We start from the raw sequence: 16,867 nt of genomic DNA, 5'->3' as shown, positions 1-16,867 counted from the left end.
CTGGTCTTAGGTCCTGCTGGTGCCCTGCCTCTGTTCACCTAGTTGTCAAGGCAGCCTGTCCCTCCCCGCCAGTTACCCACCCCTGTGTGTTGGTATACACGCTGATGTCCGTGTCTGCCTCTATTGCGCCCTTAACCACAGCAATTTCCCGATTGGCTGGCTGGTAGAGAAAGGCCAGACACAGGGACGGACTGTGAGTGTTCACGATCCTTTCCATGTTCAGCCTCTAGGGTCTAACAGTGACTTGGCTACGCCAGCAGGGTTTGAGAGGCCCTGAGGCAGCTGTGTGGTCAGGGAAAGGGCTCCAGAGCAAGGCTCTGAAGCAAGGAAGCAGAAGTGGGGAAGAAGGGTGGGAACTCCTTTCGGAGAAGCCTCTGGAAGATACTTGGTTCAGAGGTCCATGTGACACGGGGAGGCTGCTAACATCTGGCTTTCTTCTCCTGAGCCAGCGGAGAGGCATGCTGGCTGTCCCTGTGTCACAGCCTCCATGGATGACATCTACTTCGACCATACCATTAGGTAAGTGGCCCTCTGGCTTGATTACTCTCTTGGTCTCTCTCCACCCTCAGCCCAGGGTCTGCATCCCCACCCCTCCCCGCCCCCACCAGACTGTGTGGCATTTGGAGCTGACTCAGTTGACTGATGGGCTTGGAGGTGGAAGCATGGTGTCTTAGGGGTGGAACATTTTACACAGGCGTGTGGGACAGCAGTGGGTTAGGAGTGGCCTTTTGGTTTGTACCATCAGGTGGGCTTTCTTGTCAGAGTGGGGCCGGGAAGTTGGCTCAGGTTTGCTTTTGGAAAGGCTCCTCTGGTGGAACCTGGAGACCTAAGGACAGGCTGAGGAAATATGCAGAGTCAGCAGCTTGGGCGTCCGTTTGTCATGTGGTGCTCTGTGACTCTGGGTCAGTCAGATTCCCTCTCTGGGCCTTGTTTCCTTACCTGTAAAATGAAAGGACTTGAATTTGCTCAGGAAATAGCTCGCTCTCGCTCTCTCTCTCCCTCCCTCTCTCTCTCTCTTAAAGATTTGTTTATTTATATATATGAGTACACTGTAGCTGTCTTCAGACACACCAGAAGAGGGCATCAGATCTCTTTACAGATGGTTGTGAGCCACCATGTGGTTGTTGGGATTTGAACTCAGGACCTCTGGAAGAGCAGTCAGTGCTCTTAACCACTGAGTCATCTCTCCAGTCTGGAACTAACTCTTTTAGCTCAGATACTTGTTCATAGGTTCCTGGTCACTGGACTACAGGGAGTGGACTGTCTCTGAGGCACCAGCCCCTAATAGTGACTAGTTGACTTTTAAATGGCAGACTCTCAACTGGCTCATCTAAGTAAACGTGGTCATCCAGGACTGTCCCACCACATGGCTTGTTAGTTAGTTAATTCTCTTTCAGTCTTCTCTTTCCCAGAGTTCCTGTCTCCGCCTGGATTTTCCCCCTGTCCTCTCCTGTTCTGCTATAAGTTGTTCAGCTCCATATTAAACCACTCGGAAGGTGATGGAGGACTTGCTTACGGGGACAGGTGATGCTTCATTATATAGTGCACAGAGATTATTCTGAAAGGGAGGCTCCTTGACGAGTCCCGAGGTCTATGCTAGAAGAGCGAGCCAGCCGCCAGCGCTTCACGTCCTCCAGCTCTTACTCAGGGCCACCAGTGACTGTACAGGTTCCCTCGTGTGCTTTGCCACTGAGCCTCATACTGGGACCCAGAAGGCGGCTGTTCCTTAGGCCCAGGGCAGGCCTTACATAGAGCTCTGGCTATCAGCCCACTCCTAGATGTGCCGTCCATACACAGGACGTCAAGTGCCAAGGCCTCATTCAGGGTTGCCTGCTGCCCTTTGTGGGACTAATGAGGAAGAATGTTGGCCCGTTCCTATACTCAGTCACTCGTTCACTATGTATTCAGTATTAGTTAATATACTGGCTAGTTTTATGTCAACTTGACCCAAGCTGTCATTTGGGAAGAAGGGACCTCCATTGAGAAAATGCCCCTGTCAGATCGGCCTGTGAGATATTTTCTTGATTAACGATTGATGTGGGAGGACCCAGCCCACTTGTGTGATGGCACTCTGGGAAAGTGGCTCTGGGCCATGTAAGGAAGCAGGCAGAGCAAGCCATGGGGAGAAGCCAGTGAGCAGCACCCTCCATGGCCTCTGCTTTAGTGTCTGTCCCCAGGACCCCGCCCTGACTCTCTTGGGTGATGAATGAACTGTGCTGTGGGACTGTGAGTGAAAAATACCTTTTCCTCTTCAAGTTGCTTTTGGTCATGGTGTTTCATCACAACAATGGAAACCTAGTTAAGGGCTGGAGAGATGGCTCAGAGGTTAAGAGCACTGAATGTTCTTCCAAAGGTCCTGAGTTCAATTCCTACTAACCACATAGTGGCTGTCTTAGTCAGAGTTTTCTATTTCTGCACAAGACATTGTGACCAAGAAGCAAGTTGGGGAGGAAAGGGTTTATTCAGCTTACACATTCACATTGCTGTTCATCACCAAAGGATGTCAGGACTGGAACTCAAGCAGGTCAGGAAGCAGGAGCTGATGCAGAGGCCGTGGAGGGATGTTACTGACTGGCTACCTTCCCCTGGCTTGCTCAGCTTGCTCTCTTATAGAACCCAAGACCACCAGCCCAGGGATGGCACCACTCACAATGGGCTGGGCCCTTCCCCTTGATCACTAGTTGAGAAAATGCCTTACAGCTGGGTCTCATGGAGGCATTTCCTCAACTGAGGCTCCTTTTCTGTGATAACTCCAGCTTGTGTCAAGTTGACACACAAAACCAGCCAGCACAGTGGCTCACAACCATCTGTAATGGGATCTGATGCCCTCTTTCGTGTGTCTGAAGACAGCAACAGTGTACTCACGTACATAAAATAAATACCTATTTAAAGAAAGGAAGAAAGAAAGAAAGAAAGAAAGAAAGAAAGAAAGAAAGAAAGAAGGAAAGAAAGCAAACCTAATTAAGATAGTTCAGAGCCTTGGTGTCATGCTAGGTTTGCAGATACAAACAGCCAGAACACAGTCCTTGTGCCCTCTGCCCGGGCAGGGTTGAGGAGAGTTTCTTGAGTGGGCTGAGCTGGCTGGAGGGCAGTGACCCTTGTGCTTTGGAGGCTGTGACACTGAATCTGGGAAGCATATGTGATGGGTGGACCTGCCGGGCGGGGGGACAGAGGGAGGGCACATTGTTCAGAGCCTGGAGCATGGCAGTGGCTAGGCTAGGCTTGGCAGCACCTGAACAGTTACAGGTTTACCTTCGTTTGTTTTAGTTTTTGCTGCTTAAAAACATTTCAAGCCAGGCATGGTGGTGAACACTGATAGGCTTAGCTCTTGGGAGACTGAGACTGGGGCATTGCTGTGAGTGTGATTCACAACTGACTTGGTTTATAGGACATAATAAATAAAGGAGACATATCAAGAGACACTCATATCTGTGATACTACTACTCAAGAGTTGAGGCAGGAGTTCAAGGTCAGCCTGGGGTACATAATGAGGCCCTGTCTCAAACAATAGAAGACAAAGTGAAATATTTCCAAACATCAGGAAGGACTAAGAACTAATTTTAGGCAACTTCCACATGATTATCATACCTGAAAAATGGCCAGTTATTTTTCCCCACCAGTGTCAGAATATGGCCACGCCGGCTTGTGAGTTTGCTTTGCTGTGTTGTTCTTTTTTGTTATCCCAATAAAGCTGGAAATAAGTTTGCAAATCAACTGAGTCTCCTAATGCTCCTGACTCCTAACCTCTCTCCCCCAGTCAGCTCCCTTGAAGGGGACTGCTTCCTCTGTCCCTCCCTCCCTCCCTCCCTCCCTCCCTCCCTCCCTCTCTCCCTTCCTCCCTTTCCTCCTTTCTTCTCTCCCTCTTCCTTCTTCAGTATCCTGTGACCAAGTCACTCCCAGTCCTCTTCTTTAAAAGAAAAAAAAGAGAAAGATTTATTTTTATTATTTTAAATTATTTACCTGACCTGGGTGGTGGTGGTGGTGCAGGCCTTAAATTCCAGCACTCAGGAGGCAAAGGCAGATGGATCTCTGAGTTCCAGGCCAGCCTGGTCTACAGAGTGAGTTCTAGGACAGCCAGGGCTAGTGAAAAACAACAGCAAAATAATTATTTGCCTCTGTCTCTGTCTCTCTCTGTCTCTCTCTCTCTGTGTGTATGTCTCTCTCTCTCTCTCTTTCTCTCTCTCTCTCTCTCTCTCTGTGTGTGTGTGTGTGTGTGTGTGTGTGTGTGTGTGTGTGTAAATACAGATACCTGTAGAGGACATGGGTGCTGGGAACTAAACAGATCTACAAGGGCAGTATGTGCTCTTAACTACTAAGCCATCTCTCCAGTCCTCGTTTAACACCACAGAAAGATAAATTCATTTTAAATCAGTAATCCCCTATCCCCTTGAGGAATCTATTCCCAGACCTCTGATGGGTGCCTAGGACGCTGACGGGCACCAGTCCCTACACAGACGGTGATGTCTCCTGGGGGTTCTCAGCCACGGTAAAGCTTAGTTCAAAATTAGGTGCAATCAGGCCACACTATGGCCTGTCCCTTGGAATGGACCCTTCCAAGCTTCGGTGGCAGGCAGTGCACTCTGCATGCTCACAAGCCACGGTGCAGAGGGTAAAGAACTTCTTGAGGTCATCATGATTAAACTCTGCCAGGTTTGTAGCCTTTTGCCCTCCTTACCCTGACAGCCCATCGTCTGGGCACACTCTGGGCACAGGGCAAGCTAGGTGGCTCCTAGGAGATTTGTGTGAACGTGGGAAACATTCCCAGAAGGACAGACTGCTCCTAGGAAGAGCTGGGCTGGTTCGGTCAACACAGCCCATTTAGAATCCCTGCCCCGCTGTGAGTTAGTTGGGTGACCTTGTTAGCTAGGTGACCTTGGATAAGGGCTTAGCCTCTCTGATGGTCACTCCCCTATAAACCTGCCTCCAAGTTTGTTTTGAGATTCAAATGCAGAAAGGCACACATAGCACTTTTAAGTGTCTCGTATCCCTGCCCACTCCTCTTTCCAGCCATTGGCACTTGGCAAGCATTTGGTAAATGCTGGTGTATTGCTTCAGTCAGTCACTGTTTATGGAGGTCTCACCCTGCCTTGTGTGCTTGGTGTGTTGATGAGCAAAGCATACACTCACTGGGCAGGGCTAGTACTCCCAGTAGAGCATGTGACTGCCCTGCACAGGCTCTGGCTTTTATGAACCACAGGAATGAATGAGAGGAGAGAACAAAAGCACAGAGAAGTTTGAAGGCTTAGGAGGCAGAGGTCATACTCAGGGGGAGTGCTGGAGGGTGAGCTCTGGACAGTGGGGGGTAGGAGGCTGCCCCAGGAAGGGAGCTGAGGAGCAAAAGAAGACTCTAGTCTGGGGGTGGGTGGACATGCAAATTAGCAGCTTATGGAAGCTCTGATTCTATGGAACATGTCTGCTGGCTTGGTGACATTGCAGTTGTGTGACTGTGTTCTGGGAATTTTGAAGTACTCTTGCCAGACCTCCTACCCTCACTAAGGTGTGGGTGTCTGAGGCTCCTGTCTCTCCCTTGGTCCCTCCTGAGGTGTGGGCATCTGAGGCTCCTGTCTCTCCCTTGGTCCCTCCTGAGGTGTGGGCATCAGAGGTGCCTGTCCTCCCTTGGTCCCTCGCTGAGGTGTGGGCATCTGAGGCTCCTGTCTCTCCCTTGGTCCCTCGCTGAGGTGTGGGCATCTGAGGTGCCTGTCCTCCCTTGGTCCCTCCTGAGGTGTGGGCATCAGAGGTGCCTGTCCTCCCTTGGTCCCTCGCTGAGGTGTGGGCATCTGAGGTACCTGTCCTCCCTTGGTCCCTCCTGAGGTGTGGGCGTCTGAGGTACCTGTCCTCCCTTGGTCCCTCGCTGAGGTGTGGGCATCTGAGGTGCCTGTCCTCCCTTGGTCCCTCCTGAGGTGTGGGCATCTGAGGTACCTGTCCTCCCTTGGTCCCTCGCTGAGGTGTGGGCATCTGAGGTACCTGTCCTCCCTTGGTCCCTCCTGAGGTGTGGGCGTCTGAGGTACCTGTCCTCCCTTGGTCCCTCCTGAGGTGTGGGCGTCTGAGGTACCTGTCCTCCCATGGTCCCTCCTGAGGTGTGGGCGTCTGAGGTACCTGTCCTCCCATGGTCCCTCCTGAGGTGTGGGCATCTGAGGCTCCTGTCCTCCCTTGGTCCCTCCTGAGGTGTGGGCATCTGAGGTGCCTGTCCTCCCTTGGTCCCTCACTGAGGTGTGGGCGTCTGAGGTACCTGTCCTCCCTTGGTCCCTCCTGAGGTGTGGGTGTCTGAGGTGCCTGTCCTCCCTTGGTCCCTCCTGAGGTGTGGGCGTCTGAGGTGCCTGTCCTCCCATGGTCCCTCCTGAGGTGTGGGCGTCTGAGGTACCTGTCCTCCCTTGGTCCCTCCTGAGGTGTGGGCATCTGAGGTACCTGTCCTCCCTTGGTCCCTCCTGAGGTGTGGGCATCTGAGGTGCCTGTCCTCCCTTGGTCCCTCCTGAGGTGTGGGCGTCTGAGGTACCTGTCCTCCCTTGGTCCCTCCTGAGGTGTGGGCATCTGAGGTGCCTGTCCTCCCTTGGTCCCTCCTGAGGTGTGGGCATCTGAGGTGCCTGTCCTCCCTTGGTCCCTCCTGAGGTGTGGGCATCTGAGGTGCCTGTCTCTCCCTTGGTCCCTCCTGAGGTGTGGGCATCTGAGGTGCCTGTCCTCCCTTGGTCCCTCGCTGAGGTGTGGGTGTCTGAGGCTCCTGTCCTCCCTTGGTCCCTCCTGAGGTGTGGGCATCTGAGGTACCTGTCCTCCCTTGGTCCCTCCTGAGGTGTGGGTGTCTGAGGCTCCTGTCCTCCCTTGGTCCCTCCTGAGGTGTGGGTGTCTGAGGCTCCTGTCCTCCCTTGGTCCCTCTGGAAGGCTTACCTCCTGCTTTCCTCTCCTCAGTGTCGGCCAAGTGGTGAATATCAAGGCCAAGGTGAACCGGGCCTTCAACTCCAGCATGGAGGTGTGTGTGGCTGGCCCTGCCTGGGGGGGGGTGGCCTTCCTGTTCCACTTTGTCTTTCAGGATCCAAGCCCAAGCCCCCACACACTGTAGGACTCTGACTAGAGTTCCAAGATGGCTGGCTGGGTAGGAGGACCCTAAGGTCTTCCTTGCTAATATCCCATAGCACAGGAGGGAACATGGAGGCCAGGGCAGGGAAGGGGCGTGCTCAGGGCTTATACTCCTGGTTAGGAACATTCGATAGCAGGTGTGAAGGCAGAGGAAGGCAGCGCTGTGTCTGATCATGGTGCTGCAATGGGAGAGACTGGACTTTTGCCCATTAGCTTACCTGGATGGTCTCTGTTTCCATATCTGTACAGTGGGAGGATGGCTTTACTGAGGACTTCATTTCTTCTCCTGGGCTTGATTTAGGTTCTGGAATCTATCGAGCCATTGATTCCTGGGAACCTCAGAGGCTGGGGTAACAGTGACTCTGCTTCTGGGCAGCACACAAATGCACCCCACAGGTCTGACTTTCAGTATTAGCAGTGGACAGGGCACATTTGAACCCTTTCAGTAATCCCTTAAGGGGCAGTTGTGATGACTCCCATTCCATAGATGAGGAAACAGATCCAAAGGGAAGTGAATTACCCAAGGTTTTCCAGGAAACCAGAGGCAGAGTCAGAACCAACTTTAGGTCCCTGGCATTCCATACTGATAGGTGATGTAGAAACTCCAGAGGCCCAGCCTGGGTGGCTGTCCAGCCTCACTAAAGCTGCGAGCCTGGAGTAGCGTCTTCCTGTCCTCCCTCCTCCCATACCCCTCTCCTTCTGCAGGTAGGAATCCAGGTGGTCTCTGAAGATCTGTGCTCTGAGAAACAGTGGAGTGTCTGCAAGGCCTTGGCCACCTTCGTGGCCCACCGGGAGCTCTCCAAGGTAGACAGCTGCTCTGTCATTCTCATATTACCCAGAGTGGGACTCTTTGTGACTCCCACCCAGGTGTCTGCGCCTTTCCCCATCTCTTCCTGCATATTTAAATGTCTTCGGAACACTGTGTTCTAAACAGACCCCTCTATTTTTGGGCCTTTTGCCCAAGAAGGGATCTTGGAGGACATTTAAAGAGGACTATGCCCTGTCGGGTTACAATGGAGACAAAAGAGTAGGCACAGAGGGGAGAGAGTCCGGAGCTCCTCTCCCACAGCAGCCCAGGCCCACCAGGTACCGGCTTCAGGCATCAGGTCACTGTGCACCTTGTCTCCTGGCCAACAGGTGAAGCTGAAGCAGGTTGTCCCATTGACGGAGGAGGAGAAGACCGAGCATGGGGTGGCGGCTGAGCGCCGGCGTATGCGACTGGTCTACACAGACACCATCAAGGATCTCCTAGCTCACTATGCCATCCAGGATGGTATGTGGGTAAGAGGGCAGCCAGGTGTACGCAGGGGGAAGCTGGTGTCCTCACACCCACTTTGAATGGAAGGAGGAAGGGATTGTACTATGGACCTCTGTCCCTGGCCACTCACTCACAGCCCAGAAGCAGTGGAGATAGAATGGGGTCCTACAACAATCTGTCACCCATCATGTCCTTAGGCTCAGGAGAGATGATGTGTGTGATGGTAGTGTTGGCTAGGCTTTGAAGACGTGTAGGAATTTTAAAAAGCTTCTCTGTGTAAGTGTATGTATATGTTTTCTTTTTTTTTCCCCAAGAAAAATAAAAAGATAAAAAGCAAGTCTCCCTCCATGCTCCCTCCCTCCCAGAGCTCAGGTCATCTCCCCAGAGGCAAAGGCTGGTTTCCAATGTTTCTAGGGGTTCTTTCTGTAGATTTAAGCAAAGCATGTGTTATTTAGCTCCCTGGTTTTACCCTGAAGGGAACACATAGGGGCACATCGTTCTGTATCTTGACTTGATTATTCCCCCTCTTGATGGTTGTTCTCTTGTTGGTGCAGGATGACCTGTCTGCCTTGGATTGGGTGGGATTTTGGCAGGTGGTGAGGAGAGGAAGATGTTCTACAGAGAATGAAGGCCCCAGGGGTAGGGAAGGGGACCTGGGGCTCTTTGTCCATATCTCCGTGTTCTTTTTTTTTTTTCCTTTTTTTCAGAGCTGGGGACCGAACCCAGGACACTGAGCTAAATCCCCAACCCCCATCTCCGCGTTCTTGTGTGAGGTCTTTCTTGGCATCAAAATGGAAGGGGCCAAGTTTCAGACAAATAAAAAGTAATATAGCCAAGCAGAGTGACCCTCACTAGTAATCTTAGCACCCTGGAGGCTGAGACAAGAGGATCATGAGTTAGATGACAGCCTTGATTACATAATGATGTTCAAGGCCACCCTGGGATCCATAGTGAGATCCTGTCTCAAAGCAAACGAAGAAAAACCGGTGTTGGCTGGGCACGGGGAGCACACCAGCAGTTCCAGCAGTGATATAGGAGGCTGAGGCAGGAGGATCAGGAGTTTAAGACCACCCTGAGCTCTGCCATGCTGGGCTTAGGGGATGGTTGGAGGGAGCCCAGCTCTTCAGTCAGTTCCATGGATCTGTCCATTCCATCACAGCCCTCTCAAATCCCTCCTGTGCAGACAGCCTGCCTCCAAGGGTCAGTCTAGATATCTCTGTCTGGCATGCAGGCCTCAGACTAATGCTTCAGCCCAGCGCATGTGTCCTCCCTCAGCTTAGCCCAAGGTCTCACACCTGCCAGCACCTCCTGCAGACTTGGGCTCACATCATTTTCATCTCCTGCTTCCCTGTCCTACATCTCCCGTGACACCTCCCAAGGCCCTTCACCCGAGTGAATGTTACCTTTCTGCTGGGTGCTCTGTGGAGGACTTTCTTAGGATTCTGGAGAATCCAGTCCTGGGTGGCTGGGGCTGATACTTGCTCCTTACAGATGGGTGTCTGCGAGCCAGTGTCATACAGCCTGTGTTTGGCGAGGCAGGGGTTGGCTCAGGCTTGCCTGTCTCACAGCTGCGCTGTCTGCTGCTTTGAGGCTGGCGTATGTCCTTCCTTCCAAGCTCTCCCATTCTTCACCCAGGGCTGGTCTAGGTCTGGTGATCACTTGGTGGTAGTAAACAGTAAATTCATGTTTTGGGGTTGGGGGGTCGTTGTCCTGGGGTTTCCATGAACAGTCTATCCTTAGGGAAACTCTCTCATATGCTTGCTTTCATTCCGGGCCAGATCTGGACAAGGACTGCAGCAATATGGTGCCAGCCGAGAAGACCCGGGTGGAGAGTGTGGAACTGGTGCTGCCTCCTCACGCCAATCATCAGGGCAATACCTTTGGGGGCCAGATCATGGCCTGGATGGAGAACGTGGCCACCATTGCAGCCAGGTGAGACAGCCTCCGTTTGCCTTCTCTCCTCTGTTTCCAGAGGCTGTTTCCTTGGCAACAGAAAGCATACCTGGTACCAGCATTCATAGCTCCAGAAGCTTAGGTGTTCTGCTAGGATAAGCCTGGATTTCCACACCTGTCGAGCCAGAGAGCAGCCATTTCTGTGAGCTGGCCATGCTTCTTTCTTCTGCCCATTCATTACCACATTCCTTATAGCTGCTGGGAGTCTCCACAGCAGACCGACCCTGAAGCCTCCCCTTGATCTGCCTTTACCTGAACTCCGGTAGTAACTGCCCCTTCAGGCTCTCTTCCTCCTCCACTTTCCCGTCCCCTCCCCCCCATTTTGCTCTTGGTATGACCTCCCACAGTTCAGCATACTGCCCAGCGCCACCATAAAGCCACCTCAGACCGATGCCTCTTTCTAGTGGCAAAAAATAAGTCTCTTTTCTTTGATCCTAGTACTTAGGAGGCAGAGGCAGGTGGATCTCTGAGTTCAAGGCTTCAAGGCCAGCCTGGTCTATAGAGAGGGTTCTAGGACAGCCAGGGTTTCACAGAGAAACCCTGTCTCAGAAAACAATAAAACACAGCACTAGTTGTGATAACTGGCAATCCATACCTTGTGCCCCATGACTTTGCCCTGGTTCTCTCAACATGCCATAACCCACTCCACTAGGCTGGATTTCATTCTTAGGGCCCAGCCCAGGGTTAAGCGGAAGGTAGTGTCCAGGCAATAACATTTTTGAAACCTGGCCTACGAGTGAGACCCAAGGAGGCCCAGGGCCTGGGCAGTCAGGGAAAGCTTCCTGGTGGAGGAGGGCCTCCAGGGACAAGAAGCCTTTCAGGAGGGATGGGTTTCAGGGTATCAGGGCACATAGATACTGAGACAGACATGCCAAGAGAAGGAGGGGAAGGGATTTGGTTTAGGTTATACTCAACTCTTGCTTTCTTCTGGCCTCAAATTCTGCTCCTCTCTAGCCGTGCACAGCGGCCTCTGCATGCTAAGCTGGAAACGGCTGTAGTGCTAGGCATCGAGCAGAGTCATCCCAGGGCTGGATCAGAGGGCCAGTCCTGTAGTCCAGGGTGGGTTACGGGCTAGGCACTAGGGAAAGCTGGCCCAACCACCTTAATGCAGTACCAGCCTTTTCTTCTGTCCCCCTGCTCTTCCCCATAGCCGGCTCTGTCATGCCCACCCTACACTCAAGGCCATCGAGATGTTCCATTTCCGAGGCCCATCTCAGGTGGGGGACCGTCTGGTGCTCAAGGCCATCGTGAATAATGCCTTCAAGCATAGGTGAGGTGTCGGGATGGGTGGGACAGGGCCACCGAGGGTTGAGGGTTCTTCCTGATCTTAAAAACACCTAATGTCGACCTGCCAAGCCTTTCCCTGATGAGGCCTGAATCACTGGGTTGTTTACATGGCCCAAGGTTAGCTGTTGTTCCCTTTTCTGGAATGTTCTATGACTCAACTGTTGTCCAATGGTGGCCCTGGGGTCTTCTGTAAGTTTTCTGTAGGTGCTGTGCCTCCCACTAACTGGAAGCACTAACCGTGCCTGTGTGCTTCGTCTCTCCCCAGCTTGGCTGGAAGACTGAGCTCTGGGGTTGCAGAGGTCACAGGGCCTCTGCTTCTGTTTCTCAGATCCTTTCTTACCCATGTCCCAAAACAGGTATTCCACCATCTCACCTTGGAGTGAGTTCTGAGGGCTCTTCTCACCACAGCTGGCTTTAGCTGAGGGCTATTTCTGAGAACTTGCGTGCTCATTTACGACGAAGGTCAATCTGGAGCTGGGCAGCCTGGGTTCAAGTTTGGTTTCACTTCTCACAGGCTGTGTGTCTTTGAGCAAGTTACTTAATGTCTCTGAGCCTCCATTCTTTTTTTTTTTTTTTTTTTTTGTTCTTTTTTTTTCCGGAGCTGGGGACCGAACCCAGGGCCTTGCGCTCGCTTCCTAGGTAAGCGCTCTACCTCTGAGCTAAATCCCCAGCCCCGAGCCTCTGTTCTTTAACATATAAAGTACTCACACAGCCACCTCACAGCTGCAAGGATTGGCCGAGGTGTTACTAGAAGGAAGCCAGAGGGACCGTCCAGTGAGTGTCACCAGCTGTATGGTGGAGCCTTTTGCTATGGCTGCTGCTCTCTGCGATTCTATCAGCCCACCTCCAGCCTCTCTCAGGACCCTCCCAGGCTTGGTTCTTCCCCGCTTCTCTTCCTGCCTCACTCTGAGACTTGGCAGTTGGTTCCCTGTTTCTCTAAGGCCCACATCTTGCAGCTGTAGGACTTCCTGGCTTGGCCTATGTTGGACAAATGCTCTACTATGTCCTTGGCACCCTTTCTATCTTTTATTATGTCTTCTATTTTTAAAAATTGCATGTGTGCCTGGTGGGGGTGGCACACACCCTTAACCTTAGCACTCGAGGCAGAGGCAGGCAGATCTCTGCATTTGAGGCCAGCCTGGTTTACAGAGAGAGTCCGAGGATAACCAGGGACACAGAGAAACCCTGTCTTGGAAAAAATAAAATATGTGTAAACTGGGTATGCTGGCTCCCACCTTCAATCCCATCACTGCAGAGGCAGTGGGGGCAGGGGCAGAGGCAGGGGCAGGGACAGGGGCAGGGGCAGAGAGGCAGAGGTAGAGAGGTAGAGAGGCAGAGAGGCAGAGGCAGAGAGGCAGAGGCAGCAGGATCTCTGTGAGTTCAAGCCTAGCATGGTCAAGTTTCAGGGCAGCCAGGGCTACATAGTGAGACCCTGTCTCAAAAGACAGAACAACAAAATGTCCGTGTATATATGTGTGTTTGTGTGTGTGTTCATGTATGTTAGGCAGCCTTGGAAGCTGGAGGATAACCATGCTCAGGCACCGTCCACCTGACTTTGCAGCAGAGTTTTCTCATCGGCTTGGAGCTTGCCACAGTTAGGCTGGCTGCCAGCAAGCCCATGGAAGCTCCTTTCCCCGTGTCCCCAGGGCTGGCCCCATGGAAGCTCCTTTCCCCGTGTCCCCAGGGCTGGGACTATCAGTGCTCATTACCACACTTGGCTTTTAGATGGTTCTGGGGACTGAACTTGGGTCCTTCTACTTGTACTTTACACGCTGAGCAATCTCCTCAGCTCCTGATATTACTTTTGTTATTACTATTATTATTTTGAGTTTTGAGGTGGAATTTTACACTGTTACTCAGGTCAGGCTTCAACTCATGTCACCGCCCCAGTCTCAGTATCCCTAGTGCTGAGATTACTAGCACATGTCAGTGTGCCTGCTTCCTTTGTAATTTCCCGTGACTTGATTTAAAAAAAAAAAAAAACTACCTTTATATTTATTCACTGCATATGTGGTATGTGTGTGTGGGGTGGTGTGCCAGAGTGTGCCACCTACTTTTACCATAGGTCTCTGGGATCAAACTCAGGTTGTCAGACTTGGCAGCAAGTGCCTTTCCTGCTGAGCCATCTTGCCTACCCTCTGATGACTTCTGGGTGTCTTTGCTTTCTTGCTTTGTTGACTTTCTGGTCTGTTAGCTGGGAGCCTGGCCGGGCAGGTTCGTCTGCTCTGTGAGATTACTGAAGAGGACAGATAGGGTTCTGGCCATTTGGGTCCAGTTGTTGGAAGAACTCCAGGAGAATGTGTGCACTTGCCTGCCTGTGTGTGTGAGTGTGCGAGACGTGGAAGGACAGGGCTTGGGAAGGTCTGTGGAGCCTGACTCCCTCTTTCATTTGGCCTTAGCATGGAGGTGGGTGTGTGTGTAGAGGCTTACCGCCAGGAGGCTGAGACCCAGCGCCGGCACATCAACAGCGCCTTCATGACTTTCGTGGTCCTGGACAAAGATGACCAGCCTCAGAAGCTGCCCTGGATTCGTCCCCAGCCTGGGGTGAGTGCCTTATCCCAGATTAGAGTGTCCTGGTGTCACCCAGGGATTCCTGCTGCGTACCCGCTCCGCCTGTCAGAACTGGAACATACATGGGGTCTAGCTGATGTTGAAGTTCATGGACCTTAACTGTCTGTAGGATTGTAGGGACCTCTGGTTTGGGCACCATAGGCTGGTCGAGCCTCACCCCTGCTGCATTCTTGGACTTCTATCTCTGAGGGTTTCAGTCCTTATCTGTGTAATTAGTGTGTCTGCAACTTCTGCCTTCTGCCTTCTGCGTTGTGGCTGTGTGGAACCAACTGGCCTTGGGACCCTCGAGAAGTGGTGACAGTCAGCACGTGGATGACTGGGTTCTGTGTCTGTGGAGACACCCTCTTGGCTTGCCAGGGACCAGTTGCTGTCTTTTTTTTTTTGAATGGGGGCGAGGCATAAAGGAATGGAAAAGAGGTGGGCTTCTGAGTTCTGACCCTGGACCCACCCCATACTCCTATAACCTTGGGGGAACCATTCAACCCCCTGAGCCTCAGTTTCTTCCTGTGTAAACTGGGACTTGAAGGTCCTAGGCTAAGAAACGTACAGCAGAAAACAGGAATGGTCTTAGGCAGAGCCCTTGTGAGGACTTCATTCCCAGCAAGTGACCAGTGAGTGTGGCCCTGGGCACCATGTTGAGGTTCTTTCACTGAATCATTCTACACTGGGGGAAACTGAGGCCCACAAGGCGGGGCAGTGTACCCAATGTCACCAAAGGCTCCGTGCAGAGCTAAGGTGTGGTTTAGGGGCCCTGAAACTTTCTAAGTAAGGATGTTTTGATACCTGCTGCCCTAGCAAGATTTAAGCTTCTTGAAGGGACTGCGAGGTCCTCTGGCCTCAGAGGACAGGGATGTCAGAGTTATGGTTCAGCTGGTCATCTCACCTGTACCACACATGTCCCTGCTTCCTTCCTAGGATGGTGAACGGCGATACCGAGAGGCCAGTGCCAGGAAGAAGATCCGCCTGGACAGGCGAGTGGGGCTGGGCTGTGGGAGGGACGCGCTTCAGGGCTGGTCTTCACCTGCTGACCCCAAGGCATTCTTCAGGAATCCTCCCAGGCTCAGTAATGGGCTGGCTTTTCTCATTCTCCTTTTAAATTTTATTTTATTTTTAACATTTATTTATTATATAGAACTACACTGTAGCTGTCTTCAGACACACCAGAAGAGGGCATCAGATCTCATTACAGATGGTTGTGAGCCACCATGTGGTTGCTGGGATTTGAACTCAGGACCTCTGGAAGAGCAGTCAGTGCTCTTAACCACTGAGCCATCTCTCCAGCCCTTAAATTTTATTTTATTTTGAGTCATAATCTCACACTGTAGCCCTGTAGCCTAGGCAGGTCTGGAACTCACTAAGTAGTTCTGGCTGGTCTTGAACTTTTAGATTCCTCCTGCCTCTCTCATCTGGGCTGGCCCTTTGCATCTGCATAGTCTTGCTTCAGCATCTTACGGCTCTTGTAGACACCAGGACACTGAGGACAGAAGGTAGATCTCTTGTCCTCAGGACACGCGGTTGAGTGAGATCTACTGTTGGTCCTAGTACTCTGAGTACTGCTTGTCTGGCCATGGAAGGGTCAAATCTCCACACTCGGGAGAATGAGGTAGAGGATTGCCACAAGTTTAAGGCCAACCTGGGCTACAGAGAGATACCCATCTCAACCAAAACAAATCAATTAAAACAAAACCCATAAAGGTCTAGAGCACAGACCCAACGGCTCAAAACATGTAAACTGGTATGTCTGGTGCTCGGTAAAGCTCCTCGTAGACTCTAGCGTGTTGTGCGTGCATTCCTGGCTCACACATTATTATTAATGAGAAATGCCTTCGTTTCTGGAACATTTATCATATGCTAATCCCTGTGCTCCTTGCAAAGCCCCTTGGAGGTAGAGAAGACATGGGTTCCATTCCAAAGCGAACCCTGAGAAGTACCACGGGTGGTGTGGCGGGGAGCCTGAGCTTGTCCCCTGTGAACTTCCTAGAGCACTACCTGAACTCCTGTCTCTCAGCTGCTGTTTTCTGTGTGCCAGTGTGCCCACTGCCCTGCCAGGCAGAGTCTGCAACCCCACTGAGCTCGCCCTGAGCTGACACTGATGTCTGCCAAACACAGTGGACTCTGAGAGACCCAGATTGCCCTTTTCCCTCTTAGGAAGTACCTTGTGTCCTGTAAGCAGGCGGAAATGGCCCTGTCTGTTCCCTGGGATCCTAGCAACCAGGTATATCTCTTTGTTTGAAAGCCCACTGGGTCCTTTTTCTTTCCTTCGGCCAGAAGAGTTTTGGAAAAAAATTCGCCAGTCCAGGGTGGTGGACTGCCCTCTGCCCTTCTCCATGATTGCTGTTCACACACTCGTGTGTGCTCCCTCTTTTGTAAGAGGGCGTGGCTGCTTAGGGCTCTATGTGAGGGCCCTGGATCCCCTTTGCCAAAACCCAGCTCCATACCATATCTGCATAGCCCCACAGGGACCCCTGGGGCAGGAGAAAGTAGCATCTGTGTCCTCTTCTCAGGTATACCTGAGCTATTACAACGTGTCCTCTCTGAAGACGCTTATGGCCAAGGATAACTGGGTGCTGTCTGTGGAGATCAGTGAGGTAACCGACCCACCTTTCTTTTCCTTGCAAGCATCAAAAGCATTTCAGCGAGGTCGTGACGCCACCCAACTGTCTCCAAGGGTTCTGAGTGAAGCCCCTAATTCTTCCTGCCTGCCACCTTTTACCCACCCTTGAGCCCCCC

The 16,867-nt window shown here is 52.1% G+C and overlaps 1 protein-coding gene across 2 annotated transcripts in view; it reads left to right on the top strand.

The window, feature by feature from the left end:
- Acot11 (acyl-CoA thioesterase 11) overlaps positions 1–16,867 on the top strand; it is a 48,557-nt gene that overhangs the window by 27,201 nt on the left and 4,489 nt on the right. For both annotated transcript variants that reach the window (NM_001271383.1, XM_087659952.1), the window contains exons 3-12: positions 450–519; positions 6,901–6,961; positions 7,774–7,872; positions 8,206–8,341; positions 10,105–10,258; positions 11,430–11,549; positions 13,966–14,110; positions 15,053–15,108; positions 16,286–16,352; positions 16,642–16,725. In NM_001271383.1, the coding sequence (NP_001258312.1) occupies positions 450–519; positions 6,901–6,961; positions 7,774–7,872; positions 8,206–8,341; positions 10,105–10,258; positions 11,430–11,549; positions 13,966–14,110; positions 15,053–15,108; positions 16,286–16,352; positions 16,642–16,725 (992 nt within the window). The remainder of the gene's footprint in view (positions 1–449; positions 520–6,900; positions 6,962–7,773; positions 7,873–8,205; positions 8,342–10,104; positions 10,259–11,429; positions 11,550–13,965; positions 14,111–15,052; positions 15,109–16,285; positions 16,353–16,641; positions 16,726–16,867) is intronic.

Source organism: Rattus norvegicus, chromosome 5, assembly GCF_021556685.1.
Source record: "Rattus norvegicus strain SHRSP/BbbUtx chromosome 5, alternate assembly SHRSP_T2T, whole genome shotgun sequence".
Taxonomy (NCBI): domain Eukaryota; kingdom Metazoa; phylum Chordata; class Mammalia; order Rodentia; family Muridae; genus Rattus; species Rattus norvegicus.
This window is presented reverse-complemented; position numbering and strand designations above follow the sequence as displayed.